At 52.7% G+C, this 15042-nt stretch overlaps 1 protein-coding gene across 6 annotated transcripts in view; it reads right to left on the bottom strand.

Annotated features, from left to right (window-relative positions):
- Positions 1–9834: 9834 nt before the first annotated feature.
- Positions 9835–15042, bottom strand: part of TMEM266 (transmembrane protein 266) — a 126030-nt gene continuing 120822 nt past the window's right edge. For 3 of the 6 annotated variants that reach the window (XM_045899604.3, XM_064570071.1, XM_045899602.2), the window contains 2 exons: positions 12448–12510; positions 9839–11039 (listed from right to left, as the gene is read on the bottom strand). In XM_045899604.3, coding sequence (XP_045755560.1) covers positions 10444–11039; positions 12448–12510 — 659 coding nt within the window. In that variant the 3' untranslated portion in view covers positions 9839–10443. Of the gene's footprint in view, positions 11040–11059; positions 11805–12447; positions 12511–15042 lie in introns of those variants that run through there. The other 3 variants (XM_045899605.3, XM_064570072.1, XM_045899606.3) reach the window with 2 other exon arrangements.

Here is a 15042-nt window from a genome sequence, read left to right as displayed (position 1 = left end):
CTGACAGAAATGTGCCTAGCTTTGTAAAGAAAGAAAATTGAAGAAAGGGAGTAAAAATTTATTTTTTCTTTGCCTGTCTTGTTCATGGACGTGTTTTAGGCAAGATTGTAAATATGAATGTTCTCTCCAGACTAATCATCTTAATCTAGTTGTTGAGAGAAGGGACCTAGATAGGCAAATTCAGAGTTAAAAAAGCATGGCCGCAAAGCATGAATATTATGTTAAATATACTCCAGTCTTCAGAAAACCGTAACTAATAAGACAAAAGCAGACCAGACTTAAACCTGAACCTGCTAAATGAATTTAGTTGCCTTACATTAAATTTAATTTTCCATTTCGTTCAGCTTATAGGAGTTTGTGTCTATAAAGGAGAGGGGAGTGGAGAAGGAGGGACTGCTTTGACACAATACAGCCTCTTATGCTAACAGTTTGATATTATAAATGTTAAAATCCTGCTTAGAGAATGCTTTGGCTTTTCTCTGGCCCTCCTGATGCTTCCTTTGGGCTCTCTTAGAAGACAGCCAAGCATGTGAGATGGCCACATGTGTGGCTGGCTTTGGCACTCTCTCTCTGCTGCCCTAGAGCGTGACAGAGACGGAGGGTGTCACAGGGGCTAGGAGCCGGTATGCGTGCGGCCCGGGAACAGAGGCTGGGGAGGCTTTGGCCCGTCCTGTGGGAAGGGGTCCTGGAAACGTCAGGGTCAGCAGGTGAGTAGAATGAAGACAACTGCCACCTGAAGCAGATCTGCAGAAGTTAGAGTAGTCAACAGGCTAAGGACAACAGCGGGGAGGAGATGGGGAGTGACCAGTGGTACAAGAGGGGATGGGGGCCGAGGTGGTCAGCCTGTCCCTCTCTGTGGCCAGCCTGGGGCTTGGCTGCTTAGACTCTTTTTGATTTTGTCACAGTCACTTGCTATGAAACACTTTTAGAAGTTAAATGTCTCTGGCATCTCAACCTTCTTGAACCTAGTAGGATGAGAGGATGGCAAGAAAATGAACCACAGCATCCTGGAATGTCAGAGCTGAGCATGACCATCTGGTTCCTCACCCCCGTTCACAAAGGGACACTGAAGCACAGAGAAATGGTGAAGAGAACCAGCTGACTTGTCCAAGGCCATGTGGTTTGAACCACTCTTGTGAACATGATTCCCATATCTTGTTGCTGCGTTCGAGGCTCTTCCCGGGGGAGCTAACCTTGCTCAGGGCCTTCTCCATTTACGCTGTTGGACACTATAACTTGGGGACAGGAGAGATGCAGAGGTGACAAGGCAGAGGTACCCCGAGTCTAGGGTATGCTGGCTCACGGAGGACCGATCCCAGGTGGTACCTTTGCATAGTTCCTAGCCTCAGAAGTGGAACTGATAGGTCTTTCTCTCGGTTTCCTCCTGTCATGACTGCCGTGTCCCACCTCCAGGCAGTTTACTCAAGTGTTTTACTGGGTACAACTCATCATCATAATAGCATTGAGTATGGCACTCACTGTGTGCTGGGCACCGTTGTAACACTCCGCACATATTGAACCCCTTCAGCCCTCAACACCCTGGAAGATTGATGCTATTATCATCATCCCTGTTTTATAGGCTAGGGAGCTGAGACACTACAAGTTCTGTAATTGTCCAAATTCAGATAGCCTGTAACGAGAGCCAGGATTTGAAACCAGGAAGTCTGGCTTCAGAGCTGTGGTTTTACCGGTAGATGTTTCTACCTCACTTCGGCTCAAGGAACAGGGAGACTCGCTGCGCAGTAACCTTGGGTAAAAGGCACTGAGTGCTTGGTGCCGGGTGGGCAGGGCACACATTCAGGATCCTAGCTGGGGAGGAGAGCCCGTGTTCTGGGTTTGTCTCTCCTGCAGGATTATATTCAACCCAAAAAGCCCCTCTTAAGTGACCACTTAGAGTTTACCTTAAAAAGGCACCTGTGTGAGGTGGAGGCAAATTGTTAAAACTATAATACATGCCAGAAGGTGAAATTTGATGTGTTCTTTTTATCCCAGTGTTTTATTGGACACCAAGCTGTCAGCTCCTGATGCCTCTGCCCCTGTCTCAGGCTTGAGGACCCAGAGCCGCAGCTGGAAGCAGTGTGGGGAAAGATGTTAGGGGTAGTTTTCTTTAGTGTGTGTGTGTTTTCTGCTTTTCTGCCTAGTTGCTTGAAGTCTTTGGTTAAGCTCATACGGGCCCTGGGAGTTTGGTGGCCTGGTTACTCTGGCCAGACAGAAGCCCTGAGAGGACAAAAGTACACATGTAGAAAGGCAGCTCTGTGAGGGCAGAGCTGAAAAGGTCCTTGAGGCCAGCTGTCTAGATCAAGCAAATGCCCTCCTCTATGGACTGAGACCCAGTGAGGGTCTGGGCTGAGCTTTTCAGTAGTTAAGCACGAAATCCAGCATTTTCCCTGGTCCTGGTTCTCTCAGCAGTACTGTGGGGAATATTCCCTGCTGGGTTCCCTGGCTAACTGGTTTTTCTGTGTGGGACTCTGGAATAAACCCCTGCAGGAGTCTGGCCCAGCCACCGCCTGGAAGTAGCATCCTGCTGGGCTCTGAGAATACAGGCTTTTGGAGGCAGAGCCCCTGCCCCCAAGATTTTGCAGCTAAGGAGTGATTCGAAAGGAGACTTGTATGAACAGCATATACGGATAGGGCTCCCTTAGTGGGCCAGCCACGGTCATTCCTTCTGGCCTGGAGGCTTTGATATTTGCATGTGGGGCAGAAGTGGAAACAGAACTCACATGGATGCTTGAAGCGGTGAGGGGCAGAAACCAGGGGTTGAGGATGGTAGGTGGTGGAGGCCACTGACTGATAGGTGAGCAGTTTGGCCTTTTCCCCCATAGGTCAGTGGTTCTCAAACTTTGCCCTCAAGGAATACTGCCATTTCAGGAGTTAGACCGGGAATTACGGTAGTGTGAAAGGTCTTGTTCTGATTTGCAGGGAAAATTAATAGAATTTTCTCAATCCTAAGTCCTGCACACTTTTTTCCCTAAAACTTTGGTGGCTGCTATCCCTTGTCTTCTTAGGAATTTAAGCAGATTCCAAAGTGAAAGGACAAGTAGCAATGGATATTAGCTAAGGAGGTCAGCAGGACTGACGCCCTACAGCTTTTGTTTCATGGACATGTGTTGAATTCTTAATACCTTCTGCTAGTTGATAATTGTTCCTTGTTTGCAAGTTAGAATTAAATATGTCTGTATATCAGGAACATTCCACAAAGTGCTACCTGACTTCCTGAGGCCTTGCCACCTGAACAAGTCATAAGGGGCTTCCTAGCAACAGGGAGCCATTGCATTTGTTTGAGGAGGGTCCCGAAACCTCGGGGAATAACTTGAGCCGGTGGTGTATTCAGGATGGCTAGGGGGAGAGGACGGAAGGGATTGGGAAGCTGTTGCAGGAATCCTCTGGCCTTATGCCCCAGATGGGTTTGGCTGAAAGCTCTCTGGTTGCAGAATGGGTCCCTGGAGACTGTGGAAATGGGTCCAGTGCTGTGGGCGAGGCTGGCAGAGAGTGGGGCCCTTCCTCCCGGGACGGTGTGGGAGCCTCGCTGCCGGCAGAGCCTGGGCGTGTCTGTACGCGGCTGGAGGCCTTGAAACCCCAACCGTAAGTGCGCTCTGCTATCTTTCTGAAAGGGATGATCAGCTTGGTTGCATTTCACGCTGTCTCTCATGAGGGATTTTTGTTTTGGTCTACATAAAAGTGGGCTTAAAAGGCTGGGAAACCCGAAGAACACTATTGATTATAACAGATGGATTTGGTTAGCTGTTGCTGAGCTAAAGGAGGCTTGACTGATAACCTTGTAAAAGGCCCATATTGGGTGATATACTGCCACAATTTCATATAGCCCTGTGAGGAGCACAAATGAGGAAAAGTTGCTGATAACTTGGTTTATAAAACACTTTCATGTAAGTTACCCCAACAGAAGTGAAAAGAGTAGGAAAGGGTGAAGAAATCAGGCTCTCAGAAGTGCCCCAGGTCACAAAGCGAATGGTAAAACTAGAACACAAACCAATATTCTTAGCAAATACTATTTATTAAGAATCTCCTAGGGGCATTATACAGCCTTCTGTAATACAATGATCCCTAAATGGGTATCATCACCCATGCTTTCTGGATGAATGGACGGGCTGAGAGGTAACTGACCCGAGAGGCGCCATCAGCGAGATGTGCGGCCTGAACGAGGCTCTGGGTCTGGAGAGCTTGACCTTTCCACCATACCAGGCTGCCTCCCAGCGCCCCCGCTTCTCCAGGACTCTCCTCTAGCAGCTGTCACCTCAAAACAGCGAGCTTGTCATTAGAAGCATGGTACAGAGGTGGCATTGGGAATTCATTGGGAAGGAAGCTGGCATTTACTTTCTACGGTGCCTGGATTGGTGAGTGGCCAGGTCCTAGTGAGGCTTCCCTGACCTGGGTTTCGCCTTTGCCTCCCACAGCCGGCCGTGTGGTTAAAGGCAGGTTTCCTACTGACTTTTAGTGCACCCACCTCCGGCCAGTGGGAGGGCTGCATGGGGACCACTGGGGTCTGGGACCTGGGGACACTGAGTGGGCTGGTCACAGGGCCACCTGTGCTCTTATCCTGGTTCTGTTACTGCCTCAGGGCCAGGCTGGTCATGCTCCTTCCTTCGGGCTTCATTTTCATCATCTGTGAAATGGCAAACTGAACTTGGTGATCTTTCAAGCTATCTTCAGATTTAACCTGTGAATGTGTTGGCAGATTGCAAACAGCTTAGGTAGGTGGAGACAAAAATTCTTTTTGAGAGCTTGTTATGCCCACGATGCTGGGCTGAGCCCTTTATACACCTCATTCAAGCCTCGTACCCCACAAGATGCAGCAGTAGTCTCCACTCCACAGATGGGAAAACGGAAGCCTCCAGACCTTAAAAACACTTGCCCATGGATTCACAGCTAGTGAATGGCGACCTTAGGCCAGCATCTACTCTCAGCCACATGTCCTGTCCTCTCTGGGATCATGGCCGAAGCAGGCTGAATGGAGAGGCGCAAGACAAGGCTACTGAGCCAAGTTCAGAAGGAGCAGCTGAAACCACCAATGAAGAAGGCCCGGCCAGGACAAGGTACAGAAACCGAGAACATGACAGACTCTGGTCCCCAGCCCCTGATTCCCCAGCTAGCCTGATATTCCTCCATTCTGAACCACTCTGTTCAGGGAAGCAGGGGTCTTTGTACTAGACTCTGGATCTGGTCTGCACACTGGCTCTTTCACAACATTGAGCAAACCCAGGTCCCAGAACCCAACGCCCCTTCTTGGTGCGGCAGAGGCGGAGGTGAGCCTACCTAGTTATGAGGCCTAGTTGATGTTGAGGAGGCTCCTAGAGCACTTGGTGAAAGGTGCCCCGTAAATCTCAGACACTGAAGAATACTTCCACATCCATCGCAGTGTTTAATGTCCTGATTGATCTCCGGGGTAGTCCATTTCATTTGCTTGTTCAGGATGAATAGGCAGTCTGCTCCCTATGCTGTAGCCTAGGGCTCTGCATAAAATTATGCTAGCACTGTCTCTTTGGTAGCTTGCAATAAATTTAGCAGCAATGTTCCATCATTTTATCTGGATAATTGAGTTAACTATTCACCAGGAGTTGATACCAAACTTTTCAGCACTGGAGTGAAAAAAAAAAAAAATCCTCGCTCAGTTTATGTCAGAAAAACAAAGGTTTTTAGCTTGTACTGGAGAAGGAACGGGAAGGCCGGCAAGTTGCCTCCAGTCTGGAGAACAGTACTCTCTTACCCCACTGAGGGTGACTCCGAGGCATCATTTACAGAGGAACCAGTGGGGATATGCGAGCAGCGAGAGCTCGGAGGAGCAGACCGTGCCTTGGCTGGCCACTGGGGCTGGGGGCAGGGCCCTTGTCCTCCCAGCACCAGTGCACCCCACTACCACCCTCCCCACACCACACTCTCCGCTGCAGCAAATGAAATAACCGAGCATCTCCTGCACAGCCTTCCCCAGAAGTGCAACACCCCAGGCATCTATTATTAATAAGGATGGTTTCTCTGTCTCCCTTGAAACATTCTCAAAGGGCTTTCCCTTCCATTATGTCATTAGCTATCCCAGCAACCCTCTTGGGGGTGGGGGGCCCAGGAGTTATTATTATTGTTGTACAGGGGGAGGAGGTGGGCCCAAGGATTGGCTTGGAACCACGTAAATGGAAACAGGGTTGGGCTGACAATCCAGGTGCCTGGGGGTTTTTTTGTTGTTTTTTTTTTGTTTTTTTTTTTAAAGATTTTATTTATTTATTTGAGAGAGAGAATGAGATAGAGAGAGCATGAGAGTGGGGAGGGTCAGAGGGAGAAGCAGACTCCCCGCTGAGCAGGGAGCCCGATGCGGGACTCGATCCCGGGACTCCAGGATCATGACCTGAGCCGAAGGCAGTCGCTTAACCAACTGAGCCACCCAGGCGCCCCAGGTGCCTGGGTTTTGACACACCCTATATGCCTAACAGCGCCCGAGGTGAAGGATGGTGGAGTGACCCTGACTTCTCTCCAGCCCGGAGGAGTCCATGCAAAAGCTGGGATTAACCATGCCAGCCCCTGGAGTTGTTGTTGGGTGTCCTTGCTAAGCAACTCTATACAAGTATCCTATTGACTAGTTAGTAAGATACTCTCCTTTTAAGAAGGCTTCCTTGGACCTTATCTCATTTGAGGCTCTCATAGCTCAGAGAGTAGGGCCCCCACCCTAGTCTTTTCTCTTGAGATGAGGAAGTTGCACCAGAGAGGAGCATGGAGGCAGCCCCAGGACAAGAGCTTCAGTCAAGAGCAGTCCTGGAGTGAGAAAGGAGGTCCTGAGCTGGGGGCCGTGGATAGAATGAACGCCCATCATGCTAAAGAGAATTCCAGGCCACTAGCCTCTCTCCGATCATGCAGGATCTGTGAAAAACCCCACAGCTGTGGACTTGATAGGAAAAGCCAAGGTTTGGGTTGTAGGCCTTGGCCAGGGCTGGCTGGAGGGGAGCCAGTATGTCATTCAGGGAGGGCCTTACAGCTCCCCAGTCCTGGGCAGACTTTGAACTGGGTCTGCAGGGCTCCAGCCCAGCTCTGCTGTGAGGTGGCCAATAGCACTCCTAGCTCTGAACCTTGCCCTTGCTGCCAGATTTGGCACTGCAGGGTGGCACGCTGGCCACAGGATTGCCTCCTCTCCAGCTCCAGGGGCAAGGCTGAGCAGGGAGGCTGGCTCTGCAAGAGGGGCCATGGGACTCTGCAGACAGAGTGGGCTGATCCCTCTAGACCGGGGCTGGGGGTGGGGGGGCGGCATGTGGGCTGATGGATGGATGGCCTGGGGGCCAGAGTCCTGATTTCTATCTTTGGCTCTCTTGATGACACCTAGTTTAATTCCAGGAAGCTCATTTCAGCATATCCAGCATGGTATCTAACCCAGATAGACCTGGGTTTGAATTCTGCCACTCGTTTACCACTTAGCTATGTGTCCTTGGCAAGTCATTTAATCAATCATTCTGTGCCTCTTTCCTCTGGAAAGCAGGGAAAATAGCACCACTTTGCAGACTGTGATAAAGAGGGAAGACTGCAAAGAGCACCTGTGACAACAGGAAGTGGATACATGGGAGTCATTATTATCACCCCCCTTGTTGGCTTACAGGACACAGTGGCTATTCCCCAAGCTTTCCTCCCTTGTGGGCTCCGTGAGAGGGCAGACGAGCAAGGGGGAGCCATTTCCCAGAGCTGCAAACCTCCCAGGGAGTGCTCAGGCTCCATCTCCACTAGCCCCCAGCTAGCTGCCCACAGACCATAACTCTGGGCTATGGCCCCCAGGGGAGCAGGGAAAGCCAAAGCCTTTACTCTCCACCTCCTGCATACCAGGCCTTGCGGCTCCACCCCACGCCTGTCCCCAGGTAGGCAAGTGGCTTCCTCTCTGTGTGTGCAGCCTCTAACACTGTGACTGTGGACTCTGCCCTCCGAGAGCCGGGGGCCACTCTTGGTCTCTTTGTCCTCAGTTTTAATTGGCTCGAGGGGCAAGCCTAACACTGGTACTGCCGTTCAGGCATGAAGCCAACACTGAGTGCTCACACAGAATTTCGCATCACAGCGGTTTGTAAATGCCCTCAGAAATCAGCTTTCCAAAGTAGAGCTCCTCTGTAAATCCCATTTCTAGGTGGGAAACAGGCAGAGAGCGGTGACCCTCGCCTAGCAACTGACCCCATGGCTCTCCTCCCTGTCCTGTGGTTTCCTCTGGAGCAGAGGCGGGTGCTGGCTGGTGCCTGGGTGTCTGTGCGGGTGCAGGGCAGGCTCCCGTGCCTGTGAGAGTAGCCAGCCCGCGCCTCGGGGCCGGGGCCATGAGGGCTCAGCCAGCTGGGCCTGGCTGGGGACTGGAGCGGTTTCTAGCCCCGCAGGGGCAGACCGCTAAGTACAGGCCCCTGTGGCTCCCACCCTAGAGATGATCGCCCACGTGATGGCCTCCCCCCATCACGTGACCAGAGCCGAGAGCAGCACGTTGCTTCCAAAAGCTCTGAACCCTGGGAGCTCTAAGTGCTTAGCACACGACCAGGTGCACGTGGGCTCCGGTTTCAGTGCTTCTCCTGTTAGTGTCTGACCTCAGGAAAATCTCTTAAACCTTTCTGAACCCCAGATTCTTCCATCTATAAAATGGGGCTAGAAATACCTGCCCACAGGATTGCTGGAAGGGCTAAAGGAGCCCAAGGGAGTAGAGGCCTTAGTAGAGTGCTCAGCAAGGGTGGCCGTAATGATGCCGTCCGTGACTCAGAATGCCTCTGATTTTCCCCCCGACGGCTCGGGTGGACACTGCTCATCTCCCCACGAATCAAGATGCAGCTCTTTGCCTGCAGGTGGGGCTATCTTACAATTTAGCTGTCTTTCCCAAGGGGCTCTGCCCAAGCCTGTGGCCCTATGCAGGGTTGTGGGGTTCTAATGGGACTCGGGCCTGAGCCCCGCTTTCGAGGACCAGGGAAAGGCAGGCAGGGAAGCAGATGCTGCCATGGGAATCACTGCACTGTCACAGTGAGTCCAAGGGGCCACAGAAGCCCCGAGGACATCCTGACCTATAGTGAGGGACTAGTGAGACACAGTGAGAACCACCCAAAGACAGAGGGGACGAAGAACCGGTTGGGAGGGTAGCCAGAGGGATAGGTAAGCTAAGGGGCTGTGACCATGCTGAGTTCAGCTAGGGCAACACGCACCCCTGAAATTAAAATTAAGTCTTCCCTTTGCTGTAAACATAAAACAAAACATAGGGGTTACAAACCCAGAATCCCTTAGAGGCTCTCTGGCAAGGGAGACACTGATCAGGCTCATCAGCCTGGGAGGACCCACTAGTGGGACATGGAGTCAGAGGCTACAGCTGGGCCTCAGCAAGGCTGTGATGGGGTCTAAGGCCGATGCTCTGGAGGGCAGAATGGCCAGGGCTCATGACTGCTTGTGAGGGAGGAGGGGGAGTCAAGGGCGCCAACGCCATGCATCTTCATAGCTGGGTGGATGCTGGTGCCCTGGCTGGGAACCTGGGAGGAAGAGCAGCCTTTGGGCAAGATACTGCACTCAGTTTTGGACCTGCGGAGTTCGAAGACCTCAAGGAATGGAGTCCTGCCTGCGTCAGGGAGCTGAGTGTGGGAGTTGTCGACAGGGAAGGCAGAATTCTGAGCTCTGTTTCGGTGGTAAGATGAAAGGGGGCAGGGAAGACACCAGGGCAGCGGCCTCACCAGGCAGTGCCAGAGCTTCTCACCTGGGGTCCAGGGCTCCCTGGGGCCTCCCTGGGTGGCTTTTCACCAGGCCGGGCCAACCCAAACCCTCTTCCCCCAGGGGCTAGCAATTGCAAAGGAAAACCTCCGCCAACCAGAAGTCTCAGTGCAGTTGGTTTTTATTATTAAAGCCAAGTTGTAAAACGGCTGTCCCTGCACCCCACCATGGCCCTCCCACCCACCTCCAGATTCATCCCATTATGTCCTGTGAAGGTGAAAACTAGATCTGTCTGGAAAAGACTCAGAGATGCTCATGCCGAAGGAGAGAATGAGGACGAACGAAATAGGCTCAGATGGCGGTCTCAGATGGTGGTCTCTGTGTGACTGTGTCGGCTCCACCCCGGATTCCGGGAAAAGACGAGACGGCTGGGGGTGGGGCTAGATAGCCCCTGCTCACAGTGCTCTTCCCAGGGCTTCAGGGTGGGCGCCAGGGACGAAGGCCACGAAGAGGCTGGGCTGGTCCCTGCGCTCTACCCTGCTGAAGCTGGGCCACAGGCTGGTTTTTGTAAAAATGGTTTAAAAAGACCCCAGCCATGAGCACCACCCTCCCCTGAGCAAGGCCCGAGGAGACGCCACTCTGGGCTCTGAGGTCTGAGGCATGTGGCCTCCTGGCTCGGTGACACCTCCCTGGAGGCAGGCAGCACCCTGGGGGAGGCCCTGCGTGTGGCCCCCCGTGGCCTCCGGGGCCCTCGGAGAGCATCCAGATAGCTCTTGGCCCTCCTCCCACCCAGCCCAGCTGGAGGCTCTAGGCTTCAGGGACCCTGTGCAACTTCTGCTCTTTGGATTCCAAAGATCTGAACTTCTCCTCCAGCATGGGTGCAGCAGGCTGGAAGTGGATGACAGGCTTGATCTGAAAGACTGTGAAGCCCTCCTGATTCTTCTGGTTGAAAAGACTTACCCTGGGCTCCAGCTCAGGGCTGCTTTGGGCCGAGCCCGTGGGGCTGGGCCAGGTGAGAGGGGCTGGGTCCAAGGCCCCCTGGGACGGGCAGGGGTCCTCCGACAGGGAGGACAGCAGGTCCTGGACCGCGGCCTCTGCCATCTGCTGCTGGGGTGGTGGCGGCAGTGGCCGAGGAGAGGGGCCGGGCTCTGAGGATGGCTCCTTGCGGCCGGTGCTGCAGTCTGTGGAGGAGCCCAGCGTCTGGCTGCTGTCACTCTGGGCCCGGGTGACAGAGCTGCAAGTTGAGTGGGAGGCGCTCTCGGACGTGGCACTGGCACACGTGCCACTGCTGCTGGGCTTCAGGGCCACGTCGACCAAGCAGAGGTCCGAGGAGAGATCGGGCCGGTGGATGTCAACGGCGGCTGTGGTGACTACGCATACGGCTGGCTCTGGGGCACCACTGTCTGCAAGAAAGGAGGGGATGCCCGTCACACCTCACCCTCTGCTACACCTCTGTGGGCCCTGATGGGGGCGCCTCTGACCCAAATGGCAGCTAGCAAGTGTGCACGGGCTCTGCTGGGGCACGCCTGGGTCTGTGGTCCAATTTCCCAGAGTTCACGGCCCGGCCCCGCAAGGATTCCGCCCCGCCCTCCTCTGGCGGACTTCACCAGACACGCGACACGCACTGGCCAATCATCTGTGAGGACTGATCTGTGGCCTCTCTGAACAGCTGTGCTCTGCCCGGCAGTCAGCAGTGTTCTAGAATAGACGGTAGCTGTTCTGCCCCCAGGTGCTGGAGGAAAGCTGACAACCCGGGAGCAGCGTCCCTGGCTGATCTGCCATGGACCTGTGTTGATTTAAACCACGGAGATGTTGGGGTTATTTGCCACGGCAGCATAACCTAGCTCATCCTAACTCAGAAAGCAGGAGGTGCCAGGACTAGGAATCCGGGCTTCATGGTCAGGTGGAGTCATTCAGTTTTAAATGGGGCCAACACGAGAGTGACATGATCAGAGCTGTGTCTTCAGAAGATTGCATCATCCCTGTAGGATGCATTGCAGGGTGAGCACAGAGAACACTCCAGAGGTCTTTAAGGAAGAAGTACCAAGGGGCTGCATTACAGTGGGTACAGTGGGGGCAAGGTCTCTCCCCAAGTTGTGGAGAGAGTGCACTGGGGGAGAGGTCTGAGCTAGAGATGGTGGTCTCTGAAATCAGCAGACTGGATGAAGCTTTGAAAGAGGGAGAGAAAGAGAGAAGAGATCTTTAGGGGGTGACATTGTAGAAAACAATCCACTGCATGACACATGTCACACAATGTAACATTCTAGCCTCACAAAGGAGTATACGAGGATTCAAGGAGTGTCAAATACAAACTACTGAGATTCAAGACATTGGCCAAGGAAAATGGGGTATTCTTTTAAAACTCAACCTTTCCCACAAATGAAAACCACTAGGCTCCCTGAAACTTCTTTCAAGAGAAAGAATGAAACAAAACGAGCAAGGACATGCGCCACACCTGTTGCTTCTCAAGCCCAGCTCTGCTGTTACCTCACCCCCATCGTGATCACTCCGTGAGGGTCTCGGGTTGAGAGGCGCTGAGGTCTCCTAGATTTCTGATTCCAGCCCCCTCTCCATATGAGGACCCCCATGCTGCCCTCATTAGTGATCACGGAGTACTCCAACCTCCACACCCATAGCCCCGGCGCTGGACTCTGCTGGGAGCTAAAGCTGCAGGTATTTGAACCTGAACTCTGCCTGCAGTGATGGTCACAGGCACCAGGGGATGGGCACGCCAGGCCGAACTGTCCCCATCCTCAACGTTAGGGGCTGCAAGGGGCGGCATGTGCAGAGTGGCCCCGGACACACACTCACCACTGCTGGGCCCGTTGTAGTACTGGCTGACGTAGCTGTTCATGTCGTCTCTCACGGCGGCACCTTGGCAGAAGAGGACAGAGAAGGGGAGTGTGGCAGCGTGCAGAGAGTCCAAGAGCAGGCTGTGGCCAGTTCGTGTCCCTCCCTCTGTACTCCCACCCCTCCCCATCACCACGAGAAGAGGCTCATGTCTCCCAGGAGCTCTCTGCTGCTTCCCAATCCTCAGTGGGGATCCGCCCCAAGGCTGGGCTGGACTGGGCGTCAGGGACCCAGGTCCTCATGAAGCATCTGGCTTGACATAGGACATGGGCAGAGCCTTTTCCTTCTCTGTCCTGTCTCCCCCAACTGTGAGATGGAAACAGTTCCTCAGGGCTTTCCCTGCCAGGATGGCCCAAGTCTCTGAGTCTACCTGAGGTTCTCAGGGTGCCCACTGTCCTCAGTACAAAAGTCTCAAAGCCTTGCTAGCGGCCCCACCCAGCCAGCTGCAGAGGCTGATCGTTGGTGACAGCCCGCTGGCTCACCTATCAGAGGACCCAGTCTCCCACGCAGTACGGGGATGGGCCGGGGGCTGCTCTTCCCCCCAACCTATGAAGTTCCTAGCATGCAGTGAGCGCTCGATAAATAGTTATTGCATGCATAATGCATGACGAGGTGTAAATCTGTCCAAGGAGATGACATGGGAACAAGGGTCTCAAGGAAATATTGGTTCATCGTCTTGACAGGAATAAAGAAGGAATGGGAGAGAGGAGAGGTGAGAAATTCAGAGTGGCCTGAGAATGGGAGGAAAAGCAGATGACTGGAGACCCCAAGGAGCTTGGCCTTGTTCTAAGGGCACTGAAGAACCACAGGAAAGTTTGAACATGGTCAGGTGTGACTCACTCCCAAGGTTGTGGGGAGAGTAGTTCAGAAGGTGCCAGACTTTAGGCAGAAAGACCAGAAACGAGGCCCAGGTGAGGCTGACAGGTTCTGAGGTGGGGATGGGTGGTGATGCCTGTTGGGACAGAAGGGAGGGATCAGGGTCAAGTGATAATTAGGAGGGACCTGGCAGGGTTTGGAGAATGACAAGATGACTCAGTTGACTCAACTTGTCAGACTGAGCTCAGGGGTTGCTCTTTAGCAACTGTGGTCTCCCCTGGGTCCTAGGGTCCCTCTTAGGAATCAGACCTGATTTCAAACCTCAACCCCACCACATTTTAGCTAAGGACCTTTCGTTTAGGTTCTCTCTAAGCCTCTGTTCCCTTATCTGTTAAGGAGATTAAAGGAGCTAACAAATGTCAGATTTCTCGAGTGGGTTCAGGCACACAGAAGGCCTTCAACACACGGGAGTCTAGTCCTTCCTCTCCTACGGAAGTCTGAGGGAGTCCACACGCCTGGACGCTTCTCCCTTGAGCGGTGGTCTACGGATGAATGGACCAGACGCTTTCTGTGGCCGCCTTCCCGGGCACACCTGAAACCACTGCGGAAGCCAATCGGCTGGACATTGGGAGGCTTCGAGGCGGCACATACAGACCTGGCTCCCAAAAACTTTTTTGGCCTCTTTTGATCTTTAAATGCCTGGGGTGAGAGGTGTGTTTTGCATTAATGCCTGAATTGAGGGAGGGGCCTGAGGCTGGCTCTAGGCCCTGATCCAGGATCAGCCAGCAAAGCTCCCTCAGAATCACAGAACAATACAAATCTCCATGGCTCTTCGTTATTGACGTGGTAAATGCTGTGTGGCCCTGCAGATCACCCTGGGGGTCAGGTGGAGGCTGGGGAGGCTGCTCCTGGCCAGCAGTGAGAGTAGGCGGTGGCACCAGGCCTCTTGCGCCAGACAGGAGGTTCTGGTCACTTCCCTCGGGATGAGCCTTCGGCCTTGACTGCGGAGGCCTTGTGACATGGGCAGAACTGTGAACTCAGCTAAAGTATCCGCAGACCCGTGAGAATTCATCCCAAGGGAGTTACAGAAGGTGGCCTGGGGTGAAGAAGAAAAACCAGACCCTAGAAAACTGGACGGCTACATGCAAACAAATGAAACTGGACTACCTTCTTATACTATACTCAAAAATAAACTCAAAATGGATGAAAGACCTAAATATGAGACCTGAAACCATAAGCTCCCAGAAGAGAGCACAGGCAGTAATCTCTCTGACATCGGCTGTAGCAATGTTTTTCTCGAAATGTCTCCTAAGGTAAGGAAAACAAAGGAAAAAATAAATTACTGGGACTAGACCAAACTAAAAAGTGTCTGCACAGCAAAGGAAACCATCAACAAAATGAAAAGGTAACCTACTGAATGGAAGAAGATATTTGCAAATTATTTTTGATAAGGGGCTATATCCAAAATACTTAAAAAACTCATACCCTCAACAGCAAAACACCATTAAAACACGGGCAGTGGACTTGAATAGACGTTTTTACAAAGAAGACATCCAGATGGCCAACAGACACATGAAAAGATGCTCCACATCACTCCTCATCAGGGGAAATGCAAATCAAAACCACAATGAGATATCACCTTACACCTGTCAGATTGGCTCAAATCAACAAAACAAGAAACAACAGGTGTTGGCAAGAATGTGGAGAAAAAGGAACCCTCGTGCACTGTTGGTGGGAATG

Source organism: Mirounga angustirostris, unplaced genomic scaffold (assembly GCF_029215605.1).
Source record: "Mirounga angustirostris isolate CCGP_5_RB_7025 unplaced genomic scaffold, mMirAng1.0.hap1 SCAF_9, whole genome shotgun sequence".
NCBI lineage: Eukaryota > Metazoa > Chordata > Mammalia > Carnivora > Phocidae > Mirounga > Mirounga angustirostris.
The sequence above is the reverse complement of the archived record's forward strand: the minus strand, read 5'-3'. Positions and strand labels throughout refer to the sequence as shown.